General features: G+C 40.9%; 1 protein-coding gene across 2 annotated transcripts in view; it reads right to left on the reverse strand.

Moving 5' to 3' along the window:
• Positions 1-20,525, reverse strand: part of NSMCE2 (NSE2 (MMS21) homolog, SMC5-SMC6 complex SUMO ligase) — a 375,119-nt gene that overhangs the window by 155,868 nt on the left and 198,726 nt on the right. For both annotated transcript variants that reach the window (XM_033933000.1, XM_033933001.1), the window contains one exon: positions 12,480-12,633. In XM_033933000.1, the coding sequence (XP_033788891.1) occupies positions 12,480-12,633 (154 nt within the window). The remainder of the gene's footprint in view (positions 1-12,479; positions 12,634-20,525) is intronic.

Genomic DNA, 20,525 nt, shown 5'->3' on the forward strand with positions numbered 1-20,525 from the left:
TAATTATTTATACGTGGAGGGGCATAATCAAAAGAAATGTCTAAGTCCGATTTGGACGCATGGAGCTAGATCACCAAAGTCAGCAGTGGTAAAATGTCCATTCTTGAAAAATATGTCTAACATATATATATATATTTTAAATTCTTCTATCTGGATGTCCACACCAGTGATCGTCCTGAACGCCAGTACATTTATCTTTATACCACATTTTGACCAAAAATTCGCCTAAGTCCCAAACAAGAACATTTGGATGTGAGAGGGGCCAGCATTGTGATGTACTGGCCACCCAAGACATGGTAACAGAGCAGTGGGGCACCTTACAGAGCACTGCTGTGAATTTCACAAAAAGGGTGCCACTTAAACATGTCACCAGAACGCCCTTATTGGTTATGGTGAGTCCCCCAAAACCAAATATACCCACCTGTCAACAACCCCAATAGTCCTTATGGCTACAGGTGGCACCTATATGGCAGTAGAGTAGGGTTTGGGGGGGGGGTTTGGGGACGAACATTTTCCACCATAAATTTAGTGGTTAGAGTGGTTTATGGGCCTGGGTCCTTCTCTCTTGGTTCATTAGCCCATCCTCAGGCTATTTAAGAGACTTGTGTGCAGCTCTACTAGGTTTTCCTATACTAGGTGCTGATGTTCTGAAGACAGGTATGTACATTTTTATTCCAATCTTTGTGGGGGTGTGAGGAAGTCAGTGAACGCTGGGGGAGTGTGTGGGGGTCTTTGTCTCTGCAGTGGTTATCTGGTCACTTTGGATACCTTTTGGGCACTTATACTTGTTCTTACATCGTCTGTCACAACGTATAAGTTCCATCCAGGAAGTCTAGTAAAACCCTCGATTATCCCTGCAGGACGTCTAAGTCTAGGTCAGCTCACATCCTGCCCCAACCATTCCTCCAAATATACCCCTTTTAGCTCTGGGCGCACAGCGGCATTCAGAGGCCTAAAAAGTCCCTGGGTACGTCCAAAAAATAAGTTTGATTAGTGGAACTTGAACGACCTGTCTTTTAGGTCACTTGGGCGGGTTTGTAGACAAGTTTAAGTTTTGATTATGAGCCCCATCGAGTATAACTAATGAGAAATGACAATATGTATTCCTTCACTTGTGGAATGTCATATTTTATCCTTCTGAATGTATAAATTATAGCCTTCGAGCTTCACAGCCTTCTCACACATCAACAGCAGTAAATCAAACTAATGCTAAAAGATACACTGCTCTAAATATTGCTGTCTTCCTGCCACTGTTAAGAGTGGCAGGTGACATCACAACCTTCAAGAGTCAAACGTTCCACACAGAGACCACAGTAAAAATTTGTAGGGTTTCATATTTGTAATGTAATAAAAAGGGGGTTTTGTTTGTGTGTGTGTTTTTATACACAGATAAACAGCTTTTTTTTTTTGCCTGTTTGCACCTTTTCCTCTTTTTGTAGCTATGCTATGTTAATGCAGGAGGTAATTTAGAAGAGCACCAATGTACAATAATGTCCAAAGAGACACCTTGTTTATGCCTATTCTATCTAGGTCAGGCTTTTGATAGGGCTATCCTCCAGCAGAAAGTGGTATAATCTGTGGTGTCATTCGGGTCTAAACTACTGAAACAACAAACGAGGAAAGCTGATTGTCTATGGTAGAAGCACAGGGCCCTAAAAGCTTAGCGAGTGTTGAAAGAGAAACAAAGGTTTTACAGATCAGGTTAAACTACTGAAGAAAAGTACTTTTTCACTTTTATTGAGAACTCCAAAAATGCTGCCTGAAGTTGTTTACTATTGTAGCTGGTCTTTTGAAGGACAAATATCTAACTGCCTCGGGGCCATTAGCGCGGCTTTGTAAAAGAGGCCATAAGTCTTTCCCTCCAAAGCCTTCAACAGAGGAGCCGACTATATGGGCTTCTTGATCTGGCTGCTTGATTTCTGTGTCTGCCTTTAGTCCTTTCATCTGATTCCACTGCAGTGTTGGTTGATTGTCCATCTTTGACAGAATCAGGCTTGGTCAGGTCAGAATAAGTCCTTTAAGCATATGTGGAATTAATTGAAATAATAATAACAGTTTATATACCACAGGACTGTGAAGTTCTATGCGGTATACAATGATGAAAAGATGGTACAACTTGAGTGGAATAAACAGAGTTAAGAGCTAGTGATTAACAGGTATTAACAGTTATTTTGGAGTAAGAATTGTACAGGTCAGCTGCCCAAATACTTTAGGAACAGATATGTTTTTAGGCGTTTCCTAAATTCCCCATACGTAGTAGGCGTAAGCAATTGATCTAGATCTCTACCCCATAATGCTGCCTGGTGTGAGAGAAGGTGTTGATGTTTTTTAAGTTTACATCTTCTAACTGGAGGGGAAACAGTTTGAAGTCTTTTTCCTGACACTTTCTCTTTCTTCCATAATTACTTCTTGTTTGCTAGATCCTTTACTATCAGAGTCTCTATGAAGGAAGGAGTAGTCCTCCCTGCTTGGAAGCTTGTGGTAATCAGGCTGGTTCTAATGCAGCATTTCTTAGAACCCTTGCTTCCTGCAAGCTATCATCTTATCGCAAATTTCTGTTAAATGACAAATTTGGTGGAAAAGGTGGTATTAGCTCAATTGGTAGATTATGTTGAGGCCATTACGGCTCTTCATTCTTACCAGTTGGGGTTTAGTGTTTATCAAAGTACTAAATCGGTATTCATAGTGTTTCTTAGTGAATGTGGTAACGTGAACGAGGATAGAACCAGAACCAAGATAAGACAGCGTCACACAGTGGTTGCTGGTAAAAGGAAGTAGAGGGAAGAAAATTAACTTTGAGACAAATATAGTCAGCTCCTCTGCTGAAGGCTGTGGCGGGAAAAACTTAGCTATATGTCCCTCAAAAGACTGGTAAACAACGTCAGGCAGCATTTTTGGAGTTCTCAGTAACAATGGAAAAATACTTTTTCTTCAGTAGTTTAATCTATTATGATACCACTGTTTCTCTTTCTTCAGAAGCGGAAGAGCAACCTAATGGTTACTGCAGTGGGCTGAAAATCTGGAGAAATGGTTCAAGTCCAACTGGAGCTTGTGACCCTGGGCAAGTCACCTAACCCTTCATTATGCCATTAGAGACAGAAAAATAAAAAACCCTGCACATAATATATGTAAACTGCTTTGGTTGTACCCACAGAAAGGTGGTAAATCAAAGTCATCAACCTTTACTCTTTACACACAAAAATACAAAAAGGTTCTTAAATGTAGCAAGGTTCTCCAGGGGTCTGCTCCTGCAGGGCCATGGTGTACATTACTGTTTCTCAGCATGGCAGCATACTTTACTCACCTTTGGCCTGGTTCCCCAGTTACCAATATACAGTACTCCCCCGATATTCGCGGGGGTTCTGTTCCAGGAACCCCCGCGAATCTCAAAAAACTGCGAATACAGTTTTTCATGGGGGAGCCTGAAGAGGGCAGCAGGAGAGCAGCCGGAGCGCTGCGAGTGCAGGAAATCACTCGCAGTACGCTCCGACTGCCTCTTCCTGCACTAAGTTGGGCCTTATCCAATCAGGAGCTGCGTGTCAAAGCAGATCCTGATTGGATAAAGCCCGACTTAGTGCAGGAAGAGGCGGTCGGAGCATACCGCGAGTGATTTCCTGCACTCACAGCGCTCCGGCTGCTCTTTCCTGCCTCTTACGCCGCCCTCTCCTTGTCGGCGGTTCGTGGTTGGAAAATACCATGAATGACCAGGACCGCGAACCGCCGACTGCGAACGACTGGGGGAACACTGTAGTTTCAAGCAATTACTTGAGTCAAAGGCCAAAGCTGCAGTTCACATACAGGTGGTGAAGACAATTACAGTTCAGCATCGCTGCTTCGCTCTGCGATTCATAAATAAAGTTTTATGTTATGTTAACCTGGCTATTGCCTCAGCTTATGTACTACCTATTCCTTTGTAGAGTACTGCAGAGTCAGCTTTGTTACCTGTGCTTTTTAACATCCATCTTGCTCCTTTGGTTGGGGTGATTCAGGAGTTTGGCATTAGGTACTTACGTCTCTGCTGATGGCATTTTGCTGGTAGCTTACATATCTTGGATAATGGTTTAGAACTTGTTTCAGATTAAGTGCAAAACTCTGCAGTTAGGTGTACTATTGAAAAATTACCATCTAGTGTGGATCAGTCATAAAGTCTATATTAATGTTTCCCAACTAATGTGCTATGGCATACTGGTGTGCCTTCAGATCTAATCAGTATTACTATAAAACAAAGTAACCACTGCCTGATGCTTAGATCCAGACTAGTGCATGGGTTCAGCTCTCATCACCTCTTAGCAACAAGAGACACTAAAGATGGATCTTAGATGTGCATGAGCATCTTTTTGAGCACATGTAAAGTCGCACAATCTTCTCTCCTTCCTAAATGTAGAATGAACCCCAGAATCTAGTAGGTAGCATGTAGGCATAGAGGGCCATAATCAAAACAAATGTCTACGTCCAATTTGGACGTAGGGCGCTAGTCATCCAAAGTTGGCAGTGGCAAAATGTCCATTCTCGAAAAGTATGTCTAAAATTTTTTTTTTTTTAAAACATAAGAATAGCCTTACTGGATCAGACCAATGGTCCATCAAGCCCAGTAGCCCATTCTCATGGTGGCCATTCCATGTCCCTAGGACCCAAGGAGTAGCAACATTCCATGCAACCGATCCAAGCCAATAAGTGGCTTCCTCCATGTCTTTCTCAATAACATACTATGAACTTTTCCTCCAGGAAATTGTCCAAATCTTTCTTAAAACCAGCTACGCTATACGCTCTTTCCACAACCTCCAGCAATGTGTTCCAAAGCTTAACTATTCTCTGAGTGAAAAAATATTTCCTCCTATTGGTTTTAAAAGTATTTCCCTGTAACTTCATCGAGTGTCCCTAGTCTTTGTAATTTTTGATGGAGTGAAAAATCAATCCACTTCTACCCGTTCTACTCCGCTCAAGATTTTGTAGACTTCAATCATATCTCCCTGAAGCCGTTTCTTTTCCAAGCTGAAGAGCCCTAAGCTTTTTAGTCTTTCCTCACACGAGAGGAGTTCCATCCCCTTTATCATCTTGGTCGCTCTTCTTTGAACCTTTTCTAATGCCAGTGAACAACAAACAACACAACAAAGGTGACCAATTGGTGCTCAGTCTCTTTAATTGTAATTGACTCGACACGATCGTTCCTCACACGAGAGGAGTTCCATCCCCTTTATCATCTTGGTCGCTCTTCTTTGAACCTTTTCTAATGCCAGTGAACAACAAACAACACAACAAAGGTGACCAATTGGTGCTCAGTCTCTTTAATTGTAATTGACTCGACACGATCGTGTTTCACAAGGGCCTGCCTCGGGAGTCTTGGTGTGAAATCATGACAGTTAACATGTGCAAATTCATAAAATCTTTCCAATCATCTGCAGAACTAAAAACGAAACTGCTGTTCGAAAAAACTAGCATGTGCTATTGCCCGTAGCTGAATGAATTTGCACGTCATAACTGTCATGATTTCACAACAAGACTCCTGAGGCAGGACTTTGTGGGCCGAAATACGATCGTGTTGAGTCATAAGAACATAAGCAATGCCTCCACTGGGTCAGACCTGAGGTCCATCGTGCCCAGCAGTCCGCTCACGCAGTGGCCCAACAGGTCCAGGACCTGTGCAGTAATCCTCTATCTATACCCCTCTATCCCCTTTTCCAGTAGGAAATTGTCCAATCCTTTTTTGAACCCCAGTACCTTACTCTGCCCTATTACACCCTTTGGAAGCACATTCCAGGTGTCCACCACACGTTGGGTAAAGAAGAACTTCCTAGCATTCGTTTTGAATCTGTCCCCTTTCAACTTTTCTGAATGCCCTCTTGTTCTTTTATTTTTTGAAAGTTTGAAGAATCTGTCCCTCTCTACTCTCTCTATGCCCTTCATGATCGACTGCGCACCAATTGGTCACCTTTGTTGTGTTGTTTGCTGTTCACTGGTATGAAGGCAGTTTCTCCTCTTGGTTCTCACTTTGCATTTGTCCACATTTAATTTCATCTGCCACTTGGATGCCCAGTCTTCCAATTTCCTAAGGTCTGCGTTTTAACAATTTTGAACAATTTAGTGTCATCTGCAAATTTAATCACCTCACTCGTCGTTCCAATTTCCTGATCATTTATAATAATAATAATAATTTATTTCTTATATACCGCTATACCGTGAAGTTCGAAGCGGTTTACAATAAAGATACATTTGACAGTACATGGGATAAAAACGATTTACAATAAAGATACGTTTAGTCAGTATAAATAAGTTAAATAGCACCGGTTGAAGTACAGAAATTACCATGTAACCCTACCCTCTTTTTGAATTTTCTTCTTCCAGTGTGGTTGTGTATGTGTGAGTGTTAACTGAGTAGAATTAACAGTGACGTGTTGGGCCTCTTCATTTCCATATAGGACATAAGTGGCTTTCTTTTGAGTGATTTTGTGTGCCCTGTCCTTAGGAGTATCAGGTAATTTAAATCATCCATTATTATACCGTTGCTCAATTCTCCAGCTTTCCTAATCTCTAAAAACATTTCTTCATCTGTCTGCTCATTTTGTCCCGGGGGACTGTAGTATAACTCTACCTTTATATTCCTTCCCTTGACACATGGAATTTCTATCCATATGGATTCCACACTGCTATCTATGTTATGAAGAATGTTTATTTTATTCCCTCTTTAAAATGTAGTGCAACCCCCCTCCAATTTGATCTACTCTATCCTTGCGATATAATTTGTCCTCCTTCCACAAGGTCTCTGAGATGCCTATTATATCTATTTCAACATTCAGTGCTATATACTCTCCTATTTTACTTTTTAGGCTTTAAATTGTGTTTTTTCCTTCTAACTACAGGCTGCTGAGAAAACAGGGAAAATTTGAGTCTTTTACTCTGCCTTCTTCTTAAACCTTCCTGGCTTTCTTTCACCATTATTGGAACCTCTCTACTGGGACTCCCTAAATATCCTGTTTCAATAGTATCCTTCAAGGATACCTTACACCGAACAATCCGCTCTGTACGTCCAGGCGTTTGATCATCCAGACCGCCACTACGTCCATATTTATACCACATTCTTGACCAAAACTTCATCCAAGTCCCAAATGCCCAGAACAAAACCTTTTGGACATGGGAGGGGCCAGAATTGTGATGGACTAGCCTCCCAGACATAGGACTAGAGGAGAGGGTGCCACATAAAACATCTCACCAAAAAGGGTGCCACATAAAACATCTCACCAGAGCTCCCTTATAGGTTATGGTGAGTCCCCACAAATACCTTCCCAAACCCACTATACTCACCTGTCTATAACCCCAATAGCCCTTATGGCTGCAGGTAGCAGCTATATGGCAGTACAGTACGGTTTTGTAGGTTTTTGGTGGGCTCACATTTTCCACCATTAATGTACAGTGGCTTATGGGCCTGGGTCCTCCTCTCTATGGTTCAGTAGCCCACCTCCCCCAGACTACTTAAGCCATCTCTGCGCAGCTTACTAGGCTTTCCTATAGCAGGTGCTGTTGTTCCGGAGGCAGGTATGTACATTTTATTTTATTTGGGGGTGCAACGGGGGTCAGTGAACACAGGGGGAGTGTATGTAGGTCTTTACTTTGTCCCTGCAGTGGTTATCTGGTCACTTTCGAAACCTTTTTTGGCACTTATACCTGCTTTTACATTGTCTAACTCACAATATAGAAGTTTTGCCTAGGAAGTCTTATCAAACATTCGATTATTTCTGCAGGACGACTAAGTCTAGGTCAGCCCTCATCCTGCCCTATTCACTCATCCAGAAATGCCTCATTCAGCTCTGGGCGCACGGTGGGATACAAAGGCCTAAAAAGCCCCTGGATACATCCAAGAAGCCGTTTCGCTTATCTGCACTTGGACGACTTGTCTTTTAGGGCAACCCAAGTGCTAACTTGGGCGGGTTTTTAGACGTGTTTAATTTTCGATTATGAGCCCTATAGTATCTGGACCCTGCTTTATGCAGCACATATACTGCACACAGCATCACCTCTACTTGCCTGTCCCAAGTCTCCTTTCAGTCTTTCTAGCCCCTACTGGGGTTTTCAGTGCTTCCCTAGCTTTTCCTTTAGCCTTATAATTTTTCAACCCTGCCTGATTTGTGAAGGTTAGTAGACCATATTTTTTTAAACAAATAGGTGTGTCTTGGGCTTGAAACAATTGAGAAATACTAGACTGTATCATAACACAGCCCTAAACCTTTCCTGGGGATTCTATATACTAGTTGGGTTATAAGTTATATACAGGCAATGTTGAATTACTCCTATATAGGCAATGATCATGAAATAGTCTTAAAATTGTTGTGCAATTAACATTTTTCCCAATCTCAGCTAGAAAGCTCTGTAATTGTTTTCATAAGGATAGCAAAGTCTGGTCATACACCTGACTAGGTCTACTAGAGAGGTAAGAGAGGTTTGGCAATCCCTACCATAAAATCTAAGAGACAAGAGGAGAAAGGGAATAGGACACTGAAATATTCAAAGGTATAAAAATGAGGAAAAAAACCATGTATTTTTCAAGATAAAAGAGTTCTAGAACAGGGAGCCATGAAATCAGATGTAAGAAATTTTTTCTTCACACAACAGTGGTGGATCTATGAAAGTGATGGGGAAAAACAAGAATCAAATCTGATGATGCATGGGATACGCATAGAAGAATCTTAGTTGTGAGGAATGAGGGCAGTGTCATAGCTTAAATATGATCTGTTCTATTTCAGAACGAAGACAACTCGAACAAATGAGACAAGCCTTCCGGTTGTCATCTGCTTCTATATTCCAACGTCCAAAGCTTCTATATTCCAATGCTGTTATGATGAGCTTCAGTCCTGAAGTCATATCTTATTATACAATCACATCAAGCTGTTCATCCAAAAGCAGCTCTCAAAAAGGAATAATCATTTTATAATACTGTTTACTGACCAGCATGTCTAAACACTTGGCATAGCTAGCTAGACTAACTAAAAATTAACCAGTTGATGCATCAAATTAATCACCACTGATTTCAAAGGGCTGCAATACTCCATGTGCGTGTCTAGAAGCTGTAAACCTAAGAAAATGAAGTAAGCATTTTTCAAGAATGTAATTCTGTAGATAAACCAAAGGTCTCACTAGGATTGCAACACAGTGTACACTTTGACAGTTCAGTAAACCACCAAATCTTCAAACAATAAATGGGGAAAATATGCAGATCATGGCTCATGGAATTCTTCCCAATCTATCAAAGTGTGCATGTATCTGTATCTTTCTAATCTGGAGGAAAGAGAAAAGTACAGTTTAAATGGAGCAGTATTCAAACTTTCCACTGGTTTAGAAAGAACAATAAAATGAAACTAAGTGTGATAATTTATGTAGCCCTTAGATGGCGCTGTCAATAAATTTCAAAAGATAGATTTTACAGTTTAAACACTAGCATGCCACTGTCCCAGGGTAACAGGTTATTGCCATGTTGCAATGCAGAAACTAATATTCTATACATAATTTTACACATATTCAATACATAATTGGTTGGAATATATTTGGAGCTTGAAGCAGAACTTTAGGAGTTTTTTGTGACCTGTGATTGAATTGAGTTTTGGCACAACAGCTTTAGAAAATGTTGAACATTGGCACAGGCTGGCCCACTCACAGAGGTCTTTTTTTCATCCTTTAAATATAGATTTGACATACTTGGTTCTAGATTGTCCACTTTTGTTATGTGTATAGTGGTTTATTATAGCGTGTACCATTGTTCCCATTTTTTAAAACTCATTCTCCATCATTAGTTGACATTTGGCAATACATCTAGCAACCAGTAACAAACTACAGAGTCCAGTTACTACGTGTTGCTATAGAAAGCAATCATTAAGATAGATTCAGTCACTTGGTTTCACTGTAGAATTTACAACAAAGAAAATGAAAACCATATCTTAATCACAAAGATTCAGCCCGGCAGGGACAGAGGTATTGCAGTAATAGTGGACTGCATGGTGGAGAAACTATCCAGTACATTTCATATGGAATAATTTCTAGCCCCTCTGCATGCATGTATCCTAGAACACACCTACATCAAAGTCATGTGCAATAATGCATGTTGTTATTGCATTTACTGTAGATTCAAGATAATATTATGAGGCATTCTGGCATGCATACTGGCATATACTTGCAAAACATGCCATACTTCCCTGTTTCCACAGCTTCTTTCACTTGCTTGATATTCATTCCTGTGTCATTCTTGAAGGTGTCCAGCCAATGGGTCTTTGGTCTACGCTGCTTCCTTTTACCACTGACCATTCCAAGTAGCACCTCCTTTTCTAGTGAATTCACTCTCATCACATGTCCAAAATAGATCAGTTTCTGTTTGGCAATCTATCTTTTTTGTTGATATTTATGTGGACTTTCTTGTTGGTGGTAGTCATGATTTTGGACTTCTTGATGTTCAGATAAAGTCCCATTTTCTCGCTTTCTTCTTTAAGCTTCAGGATCAACTTCTGCCAGCAGGTTAGTATCATCTGTGTATCTCAGATTGCTGATGGTTCTTCCACCTATTTTCACCCCAACACTTGAATCATCTAAGTCTAGCTTCCTCATGATCACTTCTGCATAGAGGTTGAAAAGAAAAGGAGAGAGGATGCATCCTCGTCTTGTACTCTTTTTGATCTTAAAACATTCTGAATCTCCATACCTGGTTCACACTGTAGCTTCTTGATTGTAGTAGAGCAATCTGATTAACCTGATCAGGTGTGCTGGCACTCCTATCTCACTCAGTGCTCAACACAGTCAAAAGCCTGGTATAATCAATGAAGCACAGATAGAGCTTTTTCTCGTATTCCCTCACCTTTTCTATGATCCACCTCAAGTTTGCGATATGATCACATGTCCCTCTGCCCATAAGGTATCCAGCCTGGGCATCAGGAAGTTCTCATGGATGTTGCCCATGTGCCTCTGGATGATCTTTAGAAGCACTTTCCTGGCATGGGGGATCATGGCATTTGTTCTCTAATTGGTACAGTCCCTGGTGTCGCCTTTCTTCAGCAGTGGTATATTCAATGGTGTTCACTATATAGCCTTGAATATAAATGGCTAGATTAAATGTTTCAAACTAGTTTGTCAATGTTCCACTGAAAATTGGAATCTATAACTCTGGAACTCTTGACCATTTTTTACTAAGCTGCAGTAGAGGTTTCTACTGCAGCCTGGAGCGCTAAATACTCCGACGCTGCTCCAACGCTCATAGGAATTCTATGAGTGTCAGAGCATTTATCACTCTGGGCCACAGTAGAAATCTCTTCCATGGCTTAGTAAAAGGGGGGGGGGGTAAATTTGCAGATGACACAAACTAATCATAGTTGTTAAAATACACGAGGACTGTGAAAAATTGCAGGAAAACCTTAGGGAATAGGAAGACTGGGCATCCAAATGGCAGATGAAATTTAATGTGGACAAATGCAAAGTGATGCACACTGGGAAGAATAATCCAAGTTACCCGTGCTAGGGTCCACCTTAGGGGTCAACAACCAAAAAAGATCTAGGCATCACTGTAGACATTAAGCTGAAATCTTCTGCACAATGCATGGAAAAAACAAGCAGGGTGCTAGGAATTATTGCTATAAAACACTGCAGTAACGCTGTTTGGCCACAAAAAGAAATTCAACCATGTCACTCTGCTTTTCTTACATTACCACTGGCTCCCCATTTCATATAGCATAAGATTCAAAATCTTAGCACTTGCATATAAAGTACTTCATTCACAAGAACCTAGTTATCTGAATAATTTAATGATTCTTTATGTTCCTTCTTGCTCCCTCAGATCTTGGCAACATAAAAGATTGATTCTCTTTAAGGATGGTATGACCAAATGGGAGTCTACTAGAAATAAAGCTTTTTTCTACTTAGCCCCTAGTCCAGGGGTGGGCAATGAGGGCCGCAATCCAGTCGGGTTTTTAGGATTTCCCCAATGAATATGCATGAGATCTCTTTGCATGCATTGCCTTCATTGTATGCAAATGGATCTCATGCATATTATACTGCATAGGAGCGAGCTCAGTTGGTGGCAAACAGCACCCCCAATATTGTGTCCAGGGAGAGGTAATTTATACTGTGTTTTGCACCTCCCGATCATTTTGAACTGTTGGCATCTATACTGTATATCATTAAACATGAGAAACCTTCTTCCATATTGGGAATTGTGCATGAAATGAATCTAGTGACTAACCAATCGCAAAGTAGGTATCAGATATACTTGGAATGAGACCAATGATTTCATAAAGCCGGTTTTGCTAGAGAGAACTAGGTTACAAATGGCACTTAATCTGAGCTCAGCACTCATGAAATGCAGAGCCGCAGCTTTAAAACTGAAATGATTAGGCCTATATGGCATTGCAAATGTGCTAACAAAGGGCAGGTTTCGAAAGTAAGAGCCATAATATTTAAAAATGGCTCAGTGTCAGCAGTAAGAGTGCTGAGCAATTTGAGTGCTGACATACCTTGCTTCCTCATCTCTTTCAAGTGGTTTATGAACTGGAGATATCTTTCATTTCTTTTCAGATCTTCATCCGTGTTCCTGCCCTGCAGGGCAGCAAACTTTTCCTTCACTAGTGCTTTGAAATCTGGTATCCTTTCAGGATGATCACGTTTTACCTATATAAAAATAAAAATACAATCATAACTCTCTCAGTCCCCTCATTCTGTAAACTGGCACTTACATTTTAGTCATCTTGAAATGAAAACCAAGGAACTGTTTGTTTTATAGAAGTAGAGATCCAAATGTAATGTAGAGAAGAGAGATCTCTAATCATATGCTCTTATAATAAACTGTTATTATAAAGTTTTAAATGCTTTACAACAAATGCTCAGAGCTGTGCAGCCCTACCAAGGTCTGAATGCCCCTATTTTAGGATCCACAACTCAATCATTGCAAATGTAATGAATTAAAGAATATTTATGCTTGTGTATTCTTCAATTCACAAAAAATATTTGAAAAAAAATCACTTAGCTTTCAAATAGGTTCAAGGGTCCTGATGTGGAACACATTTTGCCTTCTGTTTCAAGGAACCCACTAAATTTTTATGTCACTTAAACGTAGCACATTAAATGCTAGTGGAGCACCAAGCACTACTCTTAATTTTTGCGTTCAACTGGCTTAGCGAATAAATGCAAGGGGGTGTTCACAGGGAAAAGGCATGGGTGAGTAATATTTATGCACTTAACTCAGAGTAATATAACTTAATCACTAAAGTACCAAATTTAGGTGCCCCCACTTATGCCTACTATTGACATGGCAAAAGCAAGCGTGCCTACATGTAGGTGCATTGATGCCAACTTACATTGGTATTCTATAATGGAATCTTGGCACCCAGATGCCCTTATAGAATTGGTGCTCAGTCCTCTGCACTGTGGCGTCTAATCTGTAGCACAAAGTTATACAATTACCCCTTATAGCTTTTCTTTCTATTGATGCTTGAAAGTCACTACAGAAGGCAGTTTACAACAAACTAAAAACCATCACACTAATTGACCATAACATAGAATAAGAACAAATACAAGGATAAAATGCAAAAAGGACAACTTAGAACATCTCTATCTTTCCACTCATTTAACCATCTAGCACAGGGGTAGGGAACTCTGGTCCTCGAGAGCCATATTCCAGTCGGGTTTTCAGGATTTCCCCAATGAATATGCATTGAAAGTAGTGCATGCAAATAGATCTCATGCATATTCATTGGGGAAATCCTGAAAACCTGACTGGAATATGGCTCTCGAGGACCGGAGTTCCCTACCCCTGATCTAGCAGCATTTTTTTTTCTTTCCAGCTAATCAGGGATGCTTTGAGATTACAAAAAGATAAAATCAGTATCTAGGGATTGTTAACCTGAAAAGCAATGTAAGCTGAAATATATAGTAACCTGAAATGGAATGTTCTATGTAAATCAGGGGTCTCAAAGTCCCTCCTTGAGGGCCGTAATCCAGTCGGGTTTTCAAGTTTCAAGTTTAATGATTTTTTGATTGATCGCTTAATCATAATTCAAAGCGATGTACAATTTAAAATACATTCAGAGGGAAACAATACAGTACAAACTTTAAATAATGATGTAATTTAAAAAAAAAGGTTAAACATATAATACAAATCAAACTTAAAAAATGACATAATATTAGAAAAGGTTCAACATATTCATAACATAAGGTAAAAAGGGGAAGTGAAATACAGTTCATGATAGAAAAGTAAAACAAACAAAGGAAAAGAACAGTGGGAAGGTATGTAACAGTAAATTTTAATATTTAAAACAACAGTTTAAAAATTAATAAATCAAATGCCAAATGCATCTTTAAAAATAAATGTTTTTAAATTACTTTTAAATTTTCCCAGATCATGCTCATTTCGTAGAAAGATTGGGAGGGCGTTCCAGATCTGTGGAGCAGTTACTGAAAAGATGAATTGCCGTCTTGCATTGATGATCTTGAGTGAGGGAATGGTTAGTAGATTTTGCTCATTGGACCTTAGTGTTCTACTTGGATTGTATGGGATTAATAGTTTATAGATAAAAGCTGGAGTTTTATTGAGTAAAGACTTGAAAGTGAGTAGACAGAGTTTATAAGTTATTCGATGAGTGACTGGGAGCCAATGTGCTTCTATTAAAAGAGGAGTAACATGATCAAACTTTCTAGAGTTAGTTATAAGTTTAATAGAGACGTTTTGAATAATTTGGAGACGTTTGATCTCATTTAATGCTATCCCTTTAAAGAGTGCGTTGCAGTAGTCCAATTTCGAAATTACCAACGAATGAATAAGAATATTGAATGATTTGGGGCATAGAAATTTAGAAATTGCTCGAATCTTACGTAGTCTATAAAAGGTGGATTTAATAATAGTACTGATGTGATCATGAAAATTAAGTTTGGTGTCAAAAGTAACCCCTAAGATTTTTATATTGTTTACTAATTGCAATGGGATATTTTTTATAGTAATAGGAGCAATGAGAGTGGAACTTTCTTTCCATGGGAATAACATAACATTGGATGTCCCTAATGAATATGCATGAGATATATTTGCATGCACTGCTTTCAATGCATATACATTGGGGAAATCCTGAAAACCCGACTGGATTGCGGTCCTCAAGGAGGGACTTTGAGATCCCTGATGTAAATTGACATGTTAATCTGAAATGCAAATGTATCCCCCAAATTTACGTCTAACCTAAATTGACATAGTATATTTTGCACAACACTACACCTTCCCCTCGTTCAGTCGCCAACTCTTTTCCCTTACCTCTTGCAATCTGACCCTCTTCTTTCTTGCACCATGTATTAATCTCCTGAAACTGAAACCTCTCAATACTGAATGTATTAAGCAGGTAACTCTGTAACCTATTCTATACTATGTATGTAATCCTGAGTGTAGCCCGTTCTGAGCTCCTCTGGGAGGAGGGGCTTTAAAAGTAAAACAAACAAAAAACTTAACATGGGGTACTACTACTATTAATTATTTCTATAGCGCTACCCGGCGCATGCAGCGCTGTACAGAATCACAAAGTGTAAGAAAACAGTCCCTGCTCGAAAGAGCTTACAATCTAAACAGACAAGACAGACAAACAGGATGTCATGGATACAGTTAAGGGGAACGGTTAATCTGCTGGCTGCGTTGGAGGGCAGAGGGAGTAGAGGACAATCAAGCCATTGTGACATCACTGCTGAGGTTGGCTCTTATTGGTGGAATGAGGCATTATAACATCACAATCTCAGCTCTGCTTCCTAAAGACTGAAACTCTTCACACTACTACTATTACTATGAATTATTTCTATAGTGCTACCAGTCGTACGCAGCACTGTACAGAGTCACAAAGAAGACAGTCCCTGCTTCAAAGAGCTTACAATCTAAACAGACAAGATAGACAAACAGGATGTCATGGATACAGTTAAGGGGATGTCATAGATACAGTTAAGGGGAATGGTTAATCTGCTGACTGGCAGAGGGGAGAAGGGTTATGGATTGAAGGCTATATCAAAAAGTCTGCTTTTACACAAGCCAAGGGAAGGGGCTTGGTGGACAAACTCGGGTAATTTATTCCAGGCATAGTGGGCAGCTAGATGAAAGGAACGAAGTCTGGAATTGGCAGTGGAGGAAAAGGGTAACATTAAGAGTGACTTATCTGAGGAACAGAGTTCTCTGGGAGGTGTATAAGGAGAGAAGAGAGGAGAGATATTGAGGGGCAGCAGAATGAACACACTATTAAGTCAAGTTATTTTGCCATAGTGTCCTAATTTATGCAATGGAAACCTGTGCTAAAATGACCAGACTTGACATAACTATAGCCCATGTTCATAACTACCATCTATATCTCTGTTCTTCTACCACAGATACTACTGTAAGGTTCCTTTTCTTTAGCACAGAAACACAAAAAGGCTGAGTGGAGGGGACAAGGATAGAGAGAGTACTAGGGGAAGCAGCATTTTTCTGGGGCTTAGTTAAAACTTAAGTTAGAAGTTGGTTATAATTAAAATTGATTATCCGGACTACCCTCTGCCGACATTCCACTGTATTCCCTTATATTATTCTTGAACCTATCACCTCTTAACTTCATCCTATGCCCTCTCATTCCAGAGTATCCGTAAAAATGAACATCTCATGCGCATTTTGCCACAAAGGTATTTAAATATCTCTAACACATCTCCACTCTCCCGCCTTTCCTCCAAAGTATACAGATTGAGATCTTTAAGTCTGTCCCCATACGCCTATGACGAAGACCACCGACCATTTTAGTTGTCTTCCTCTGAACTGACTCCATCCTTTTTATATATTTTTTTTAAGGTGCAGTCTCCAGAATTGTACACACTATTCTAAATGAGGTCTCACCAAAGTCTTATACAGGAGCATCCATACCTCCTTCTTCCTACTGGCCATACCTCTCCCTAGGCACCCTACCATTCCTCTAGCTTTCACCATCGCCTTTTGAACCTGATTGACTTAGAATTTCATCTCGTAACATGACCTTAGCCGTTTCCCAGAAGACCACAAGGTCCTCCTCATATGAAAAATTATGTAGTTTATAATCCCTCCAGCAGGAGAGCAATTTCTCCCAAAAACAATTATCACTATAGAGCCAAGGGAAATACCCATTTCCTCCATTTTCTGTTACAACCAGTGTGGAGAAGTTCCTGGATAATTCCCCTGAAGATGCATCCGGTGAAACAGGTTACTCCCATCTGGATTTTAAAATCTTCTGACACAGTTTCTGGATGTACAAAAATGATACCAAATACCACTTCCAGAGAGTAAGTATCTAAAATTAATTCTACAATGATTGTAACTACTCAGGAAAAGGCCTCAAAATGGGAGCTTACGCAAAGTCCTATCATGGACTGAAACTTCAGCGTAACTGCTCCTGCTCCAATCACTGGCCCTTTGACATGGCCAGCGTTTCGTGGACTTATCACTCGGTCCACTGCTTCAGGGCCATAGGCAAAAACATGCAGACATCTACAAAATAATCAAATAATCGTGTAAGAGTCATGTCATTCAGAATATTCCTATCATACGCTACAAGACTGACTTACAGTTCCGTTGAAAGCTGCCAAAAGCTTACAAACAGGGGAAATATGGCACCGGCAGTGCTATTAATACTTGTGCCTCAGCGTGCTGACTAGGCAACGTACCGGGACGGGCTGACGTCATCCTCCCCGACATTAACCCTTAACAAGGGAGTTTATTGGAGCAGGAGCAGTTACGCTGAAGTTTCAGTCCATGATAGGACTTTGCGTAAGCTGCCATTCTGAGGCCTTTTCCTAAGTAGTTACAATCATTGTAGAATTAATTTTAGATACTTACTCTCTGGAAGTGGTATTTGGTATCATTTTTGTATATTGTGTTTTGAACCACTTCGGGTGAATATATCTTACAGTTTCTGGATGACCAACATAAGATAAGTAGCTAAGAGCACTTATGCTGTTGTATAAGTGACTGTAATCTTTAAAACTGAGGGCGAGAGACTCTTCATTCGTTGATGCTAGGGGAGAAATGGACCAATATTCTGTTGTATGAAGATGGCGTCGGAGTGAGTCGAGCTATCAGGTGGCTCCTGCTCTGTTTGGCAATTTTTCAACTTTCTATAAAGAAATTTACCTGTTATGCCCAAGCGCAGGGGTAAGCAGGGAGTGTGCTTCCTGCCTCCTCTTCCACTTCATTGACTCGGCAAGCGGCAATAACTCCTATGTCGTTCCAATTGGTGAGGGCGTATCCGCTGACCGAGGAGGGCAGACCTCGGTTTTGGAAGGCGACGTTTCGCTTAGCCCATTCGGGCCTGGAGTACCTCCGCGTCCCGGGATGATGTCGGGGACGCCCTCAGACGTACAGGAAGCGCCAGAATTGACGTCTCTGGCGGCGCTGCAGGTCTCACCCCTGACCCCGGATGGGAATTACAGCTTGCTGACTCCTTTGCAGTCAGCATTGAGCTTCGGAGGATCTGGAAGCCAGTGGGAGGCTGGGAAGGTGGAGGCGGATCCCTTGGTGGAGTCCCCGGAATAGCTGCCCCTGCTCCCCTGATTAAACCAGCGGTGATTTGACATGGAGGAATTATGGAGTGCTATGGAGACTTTACATAAGGTATGCTCCCAAATTGTACTTTCTACACAAAACACTAATAGTTATTTTTAAGCTTTTGAAGAGAAACTTCAGCAACAGTCTATTAGAATGGACAATTGGAGAAATCTGTGGCAGATGGGAAGATTACCACTAATTTACAACTTAAGGAGAAAGCTTTATTTGCCAGGAAAATTGAGAATTTGGAAAACGCTAATAGGAACTTAAACCTGAGATTTTTTAAACTTTCCTGTCTCCAGTTTCAATCTCTTAGGGATCTATTTCAGTCCTTTTTTAATACCGTCCTGAAATTTCCTGAAAATAATATGCCACCATTACAAAAGATATATTACCTAAATTTACCAAAGGAGGACAAAGATAAAGGGAATGCTATACCAGGAGAATTGGATCTCACTGGTATGCTGGAGACATCTCAAGAAGATATAACGAATAGAGCTACTTTATTGGTAACTTTTGTCTTTCTTCAAGATAAAGAAGCAATTCTTCGCCTATTCTATAGGACTGATAAGGTGGAATTTCATGGATTAAAATTTGTTATATTTCCTGATGTATCTAAATGGACACAAGCCAGACGTAAGAAGTCAATATTCTGTTGTATTGTGATAGAGAGGAGGGTTTTGGGTTTTTTTTCTAAGACCTATGACTGTGACGGGACCACTGCATGTGCTTGTATGCTTATAAGTACCTGCTTTAGTGGCGGTGACCTAGCCATTATTGGCTTTGAGGCCTTTTTCCTCCACTTATTGAGATTTGTTTGATAAAGTTGTCCTGAGTTACCTTCCGGAAGAGAGTAGATTCTGTATGGAGTTAATCCTCCCCCACATTCCAGGTCACAAACTTCACCAGGGCTAAGTCAGAGTAGTTTGGAGAGCAGTTGACACAACAGCTCCCATAAAGGTGACCCAGTCATCCCAGCCACTGACCAGGTCACCATGCTTGCATAACATTTCCCAAGGCACCAATGGCCCCACCATGAAATATATATCCTGAAAATGCAGGGGTTTCCCCTACCCTCCCCCATCCCTCAAAGAACCCACTCCCCAACCATCAGAGGAAATCCCCCTCCCCCAATCCTATGCCATGTATTAGACTGACCAAGATTCCAAAGCCCCATAGAGGAAGTGTGTCCCAGTCCGGCAGACCACTACTACACTCAACAAGGCAGTGGCCCCAAGCAGATAATCACCCCTTTCTCCCATAGCCCCCACACACATCACATACTAACTCCCTGTCCATCCATCCTTCCTGAACACAAACACATCAATGTTCAAACCCAAATGTCCAACCAGCCCCAACTCACATAACATTCTAGCAAATATATTACAGCCCACCACAGTAAGATTCAGTGGGATCGTGCAGGCTCCTGGGTTGCCTGATGATGATGCACTGGCACTCCCTTCCAACTTGCCCTCCATTAACCAGCATGCACTCCTGGCATGCTGTTGTCTGGTGTTCGCAGTGCCTCTTCAGGAAGGTTCGGTGCTGCCAAAGCAAATCAGAGCACTCCTGACCTCCTCTGTTGAACGAACTGTCTTGATCACTTCCCCCACTGTCATTGCCAAAGCAAAAGGGGATAGTCAGAAGTATCTATGGACCTCTTTTTGCAAATATTGAGTAACTGGCCTCATATCCCTGTGTTTATGTAACATCACTGCAGCCACATCCTGATAAATATCCACTCTGAGTCCCTTCCAGACATAATCTTTTTGCTTGTGTCCAACATGAAAAATTTCTTCCTTAAGCCGGAAACCAGTGAGGCAAATTACAATGTCCCGGGGTGATTTTTCACCTGGCAGCCTAAAGCTCGCTGCACTCTTTCAAAGCAGACTTCAGGTCTGCTCATGCTCCAAGAGATCAGCCACCTGCTGGGCTACTTAACATACTGCTTCCTCCAGCACCCTTCGAATGAGTAAATTGCACTGCCTGGTGTGGTTCTCCA

This window comes from Geotrypetes seraphini, chromosome 2, assembly GCF_902459505.1.
Source record: "Geotrypetes seraphini chromosome 2, aGeoSer1.1, whole genome shotgun sequence".
NCBI lineage: Eukaryota > Metazoa > Chordata > Amphibia > Gymnophiona > Dermophiidae > Geotrypetes > Geotrypetes seraphini.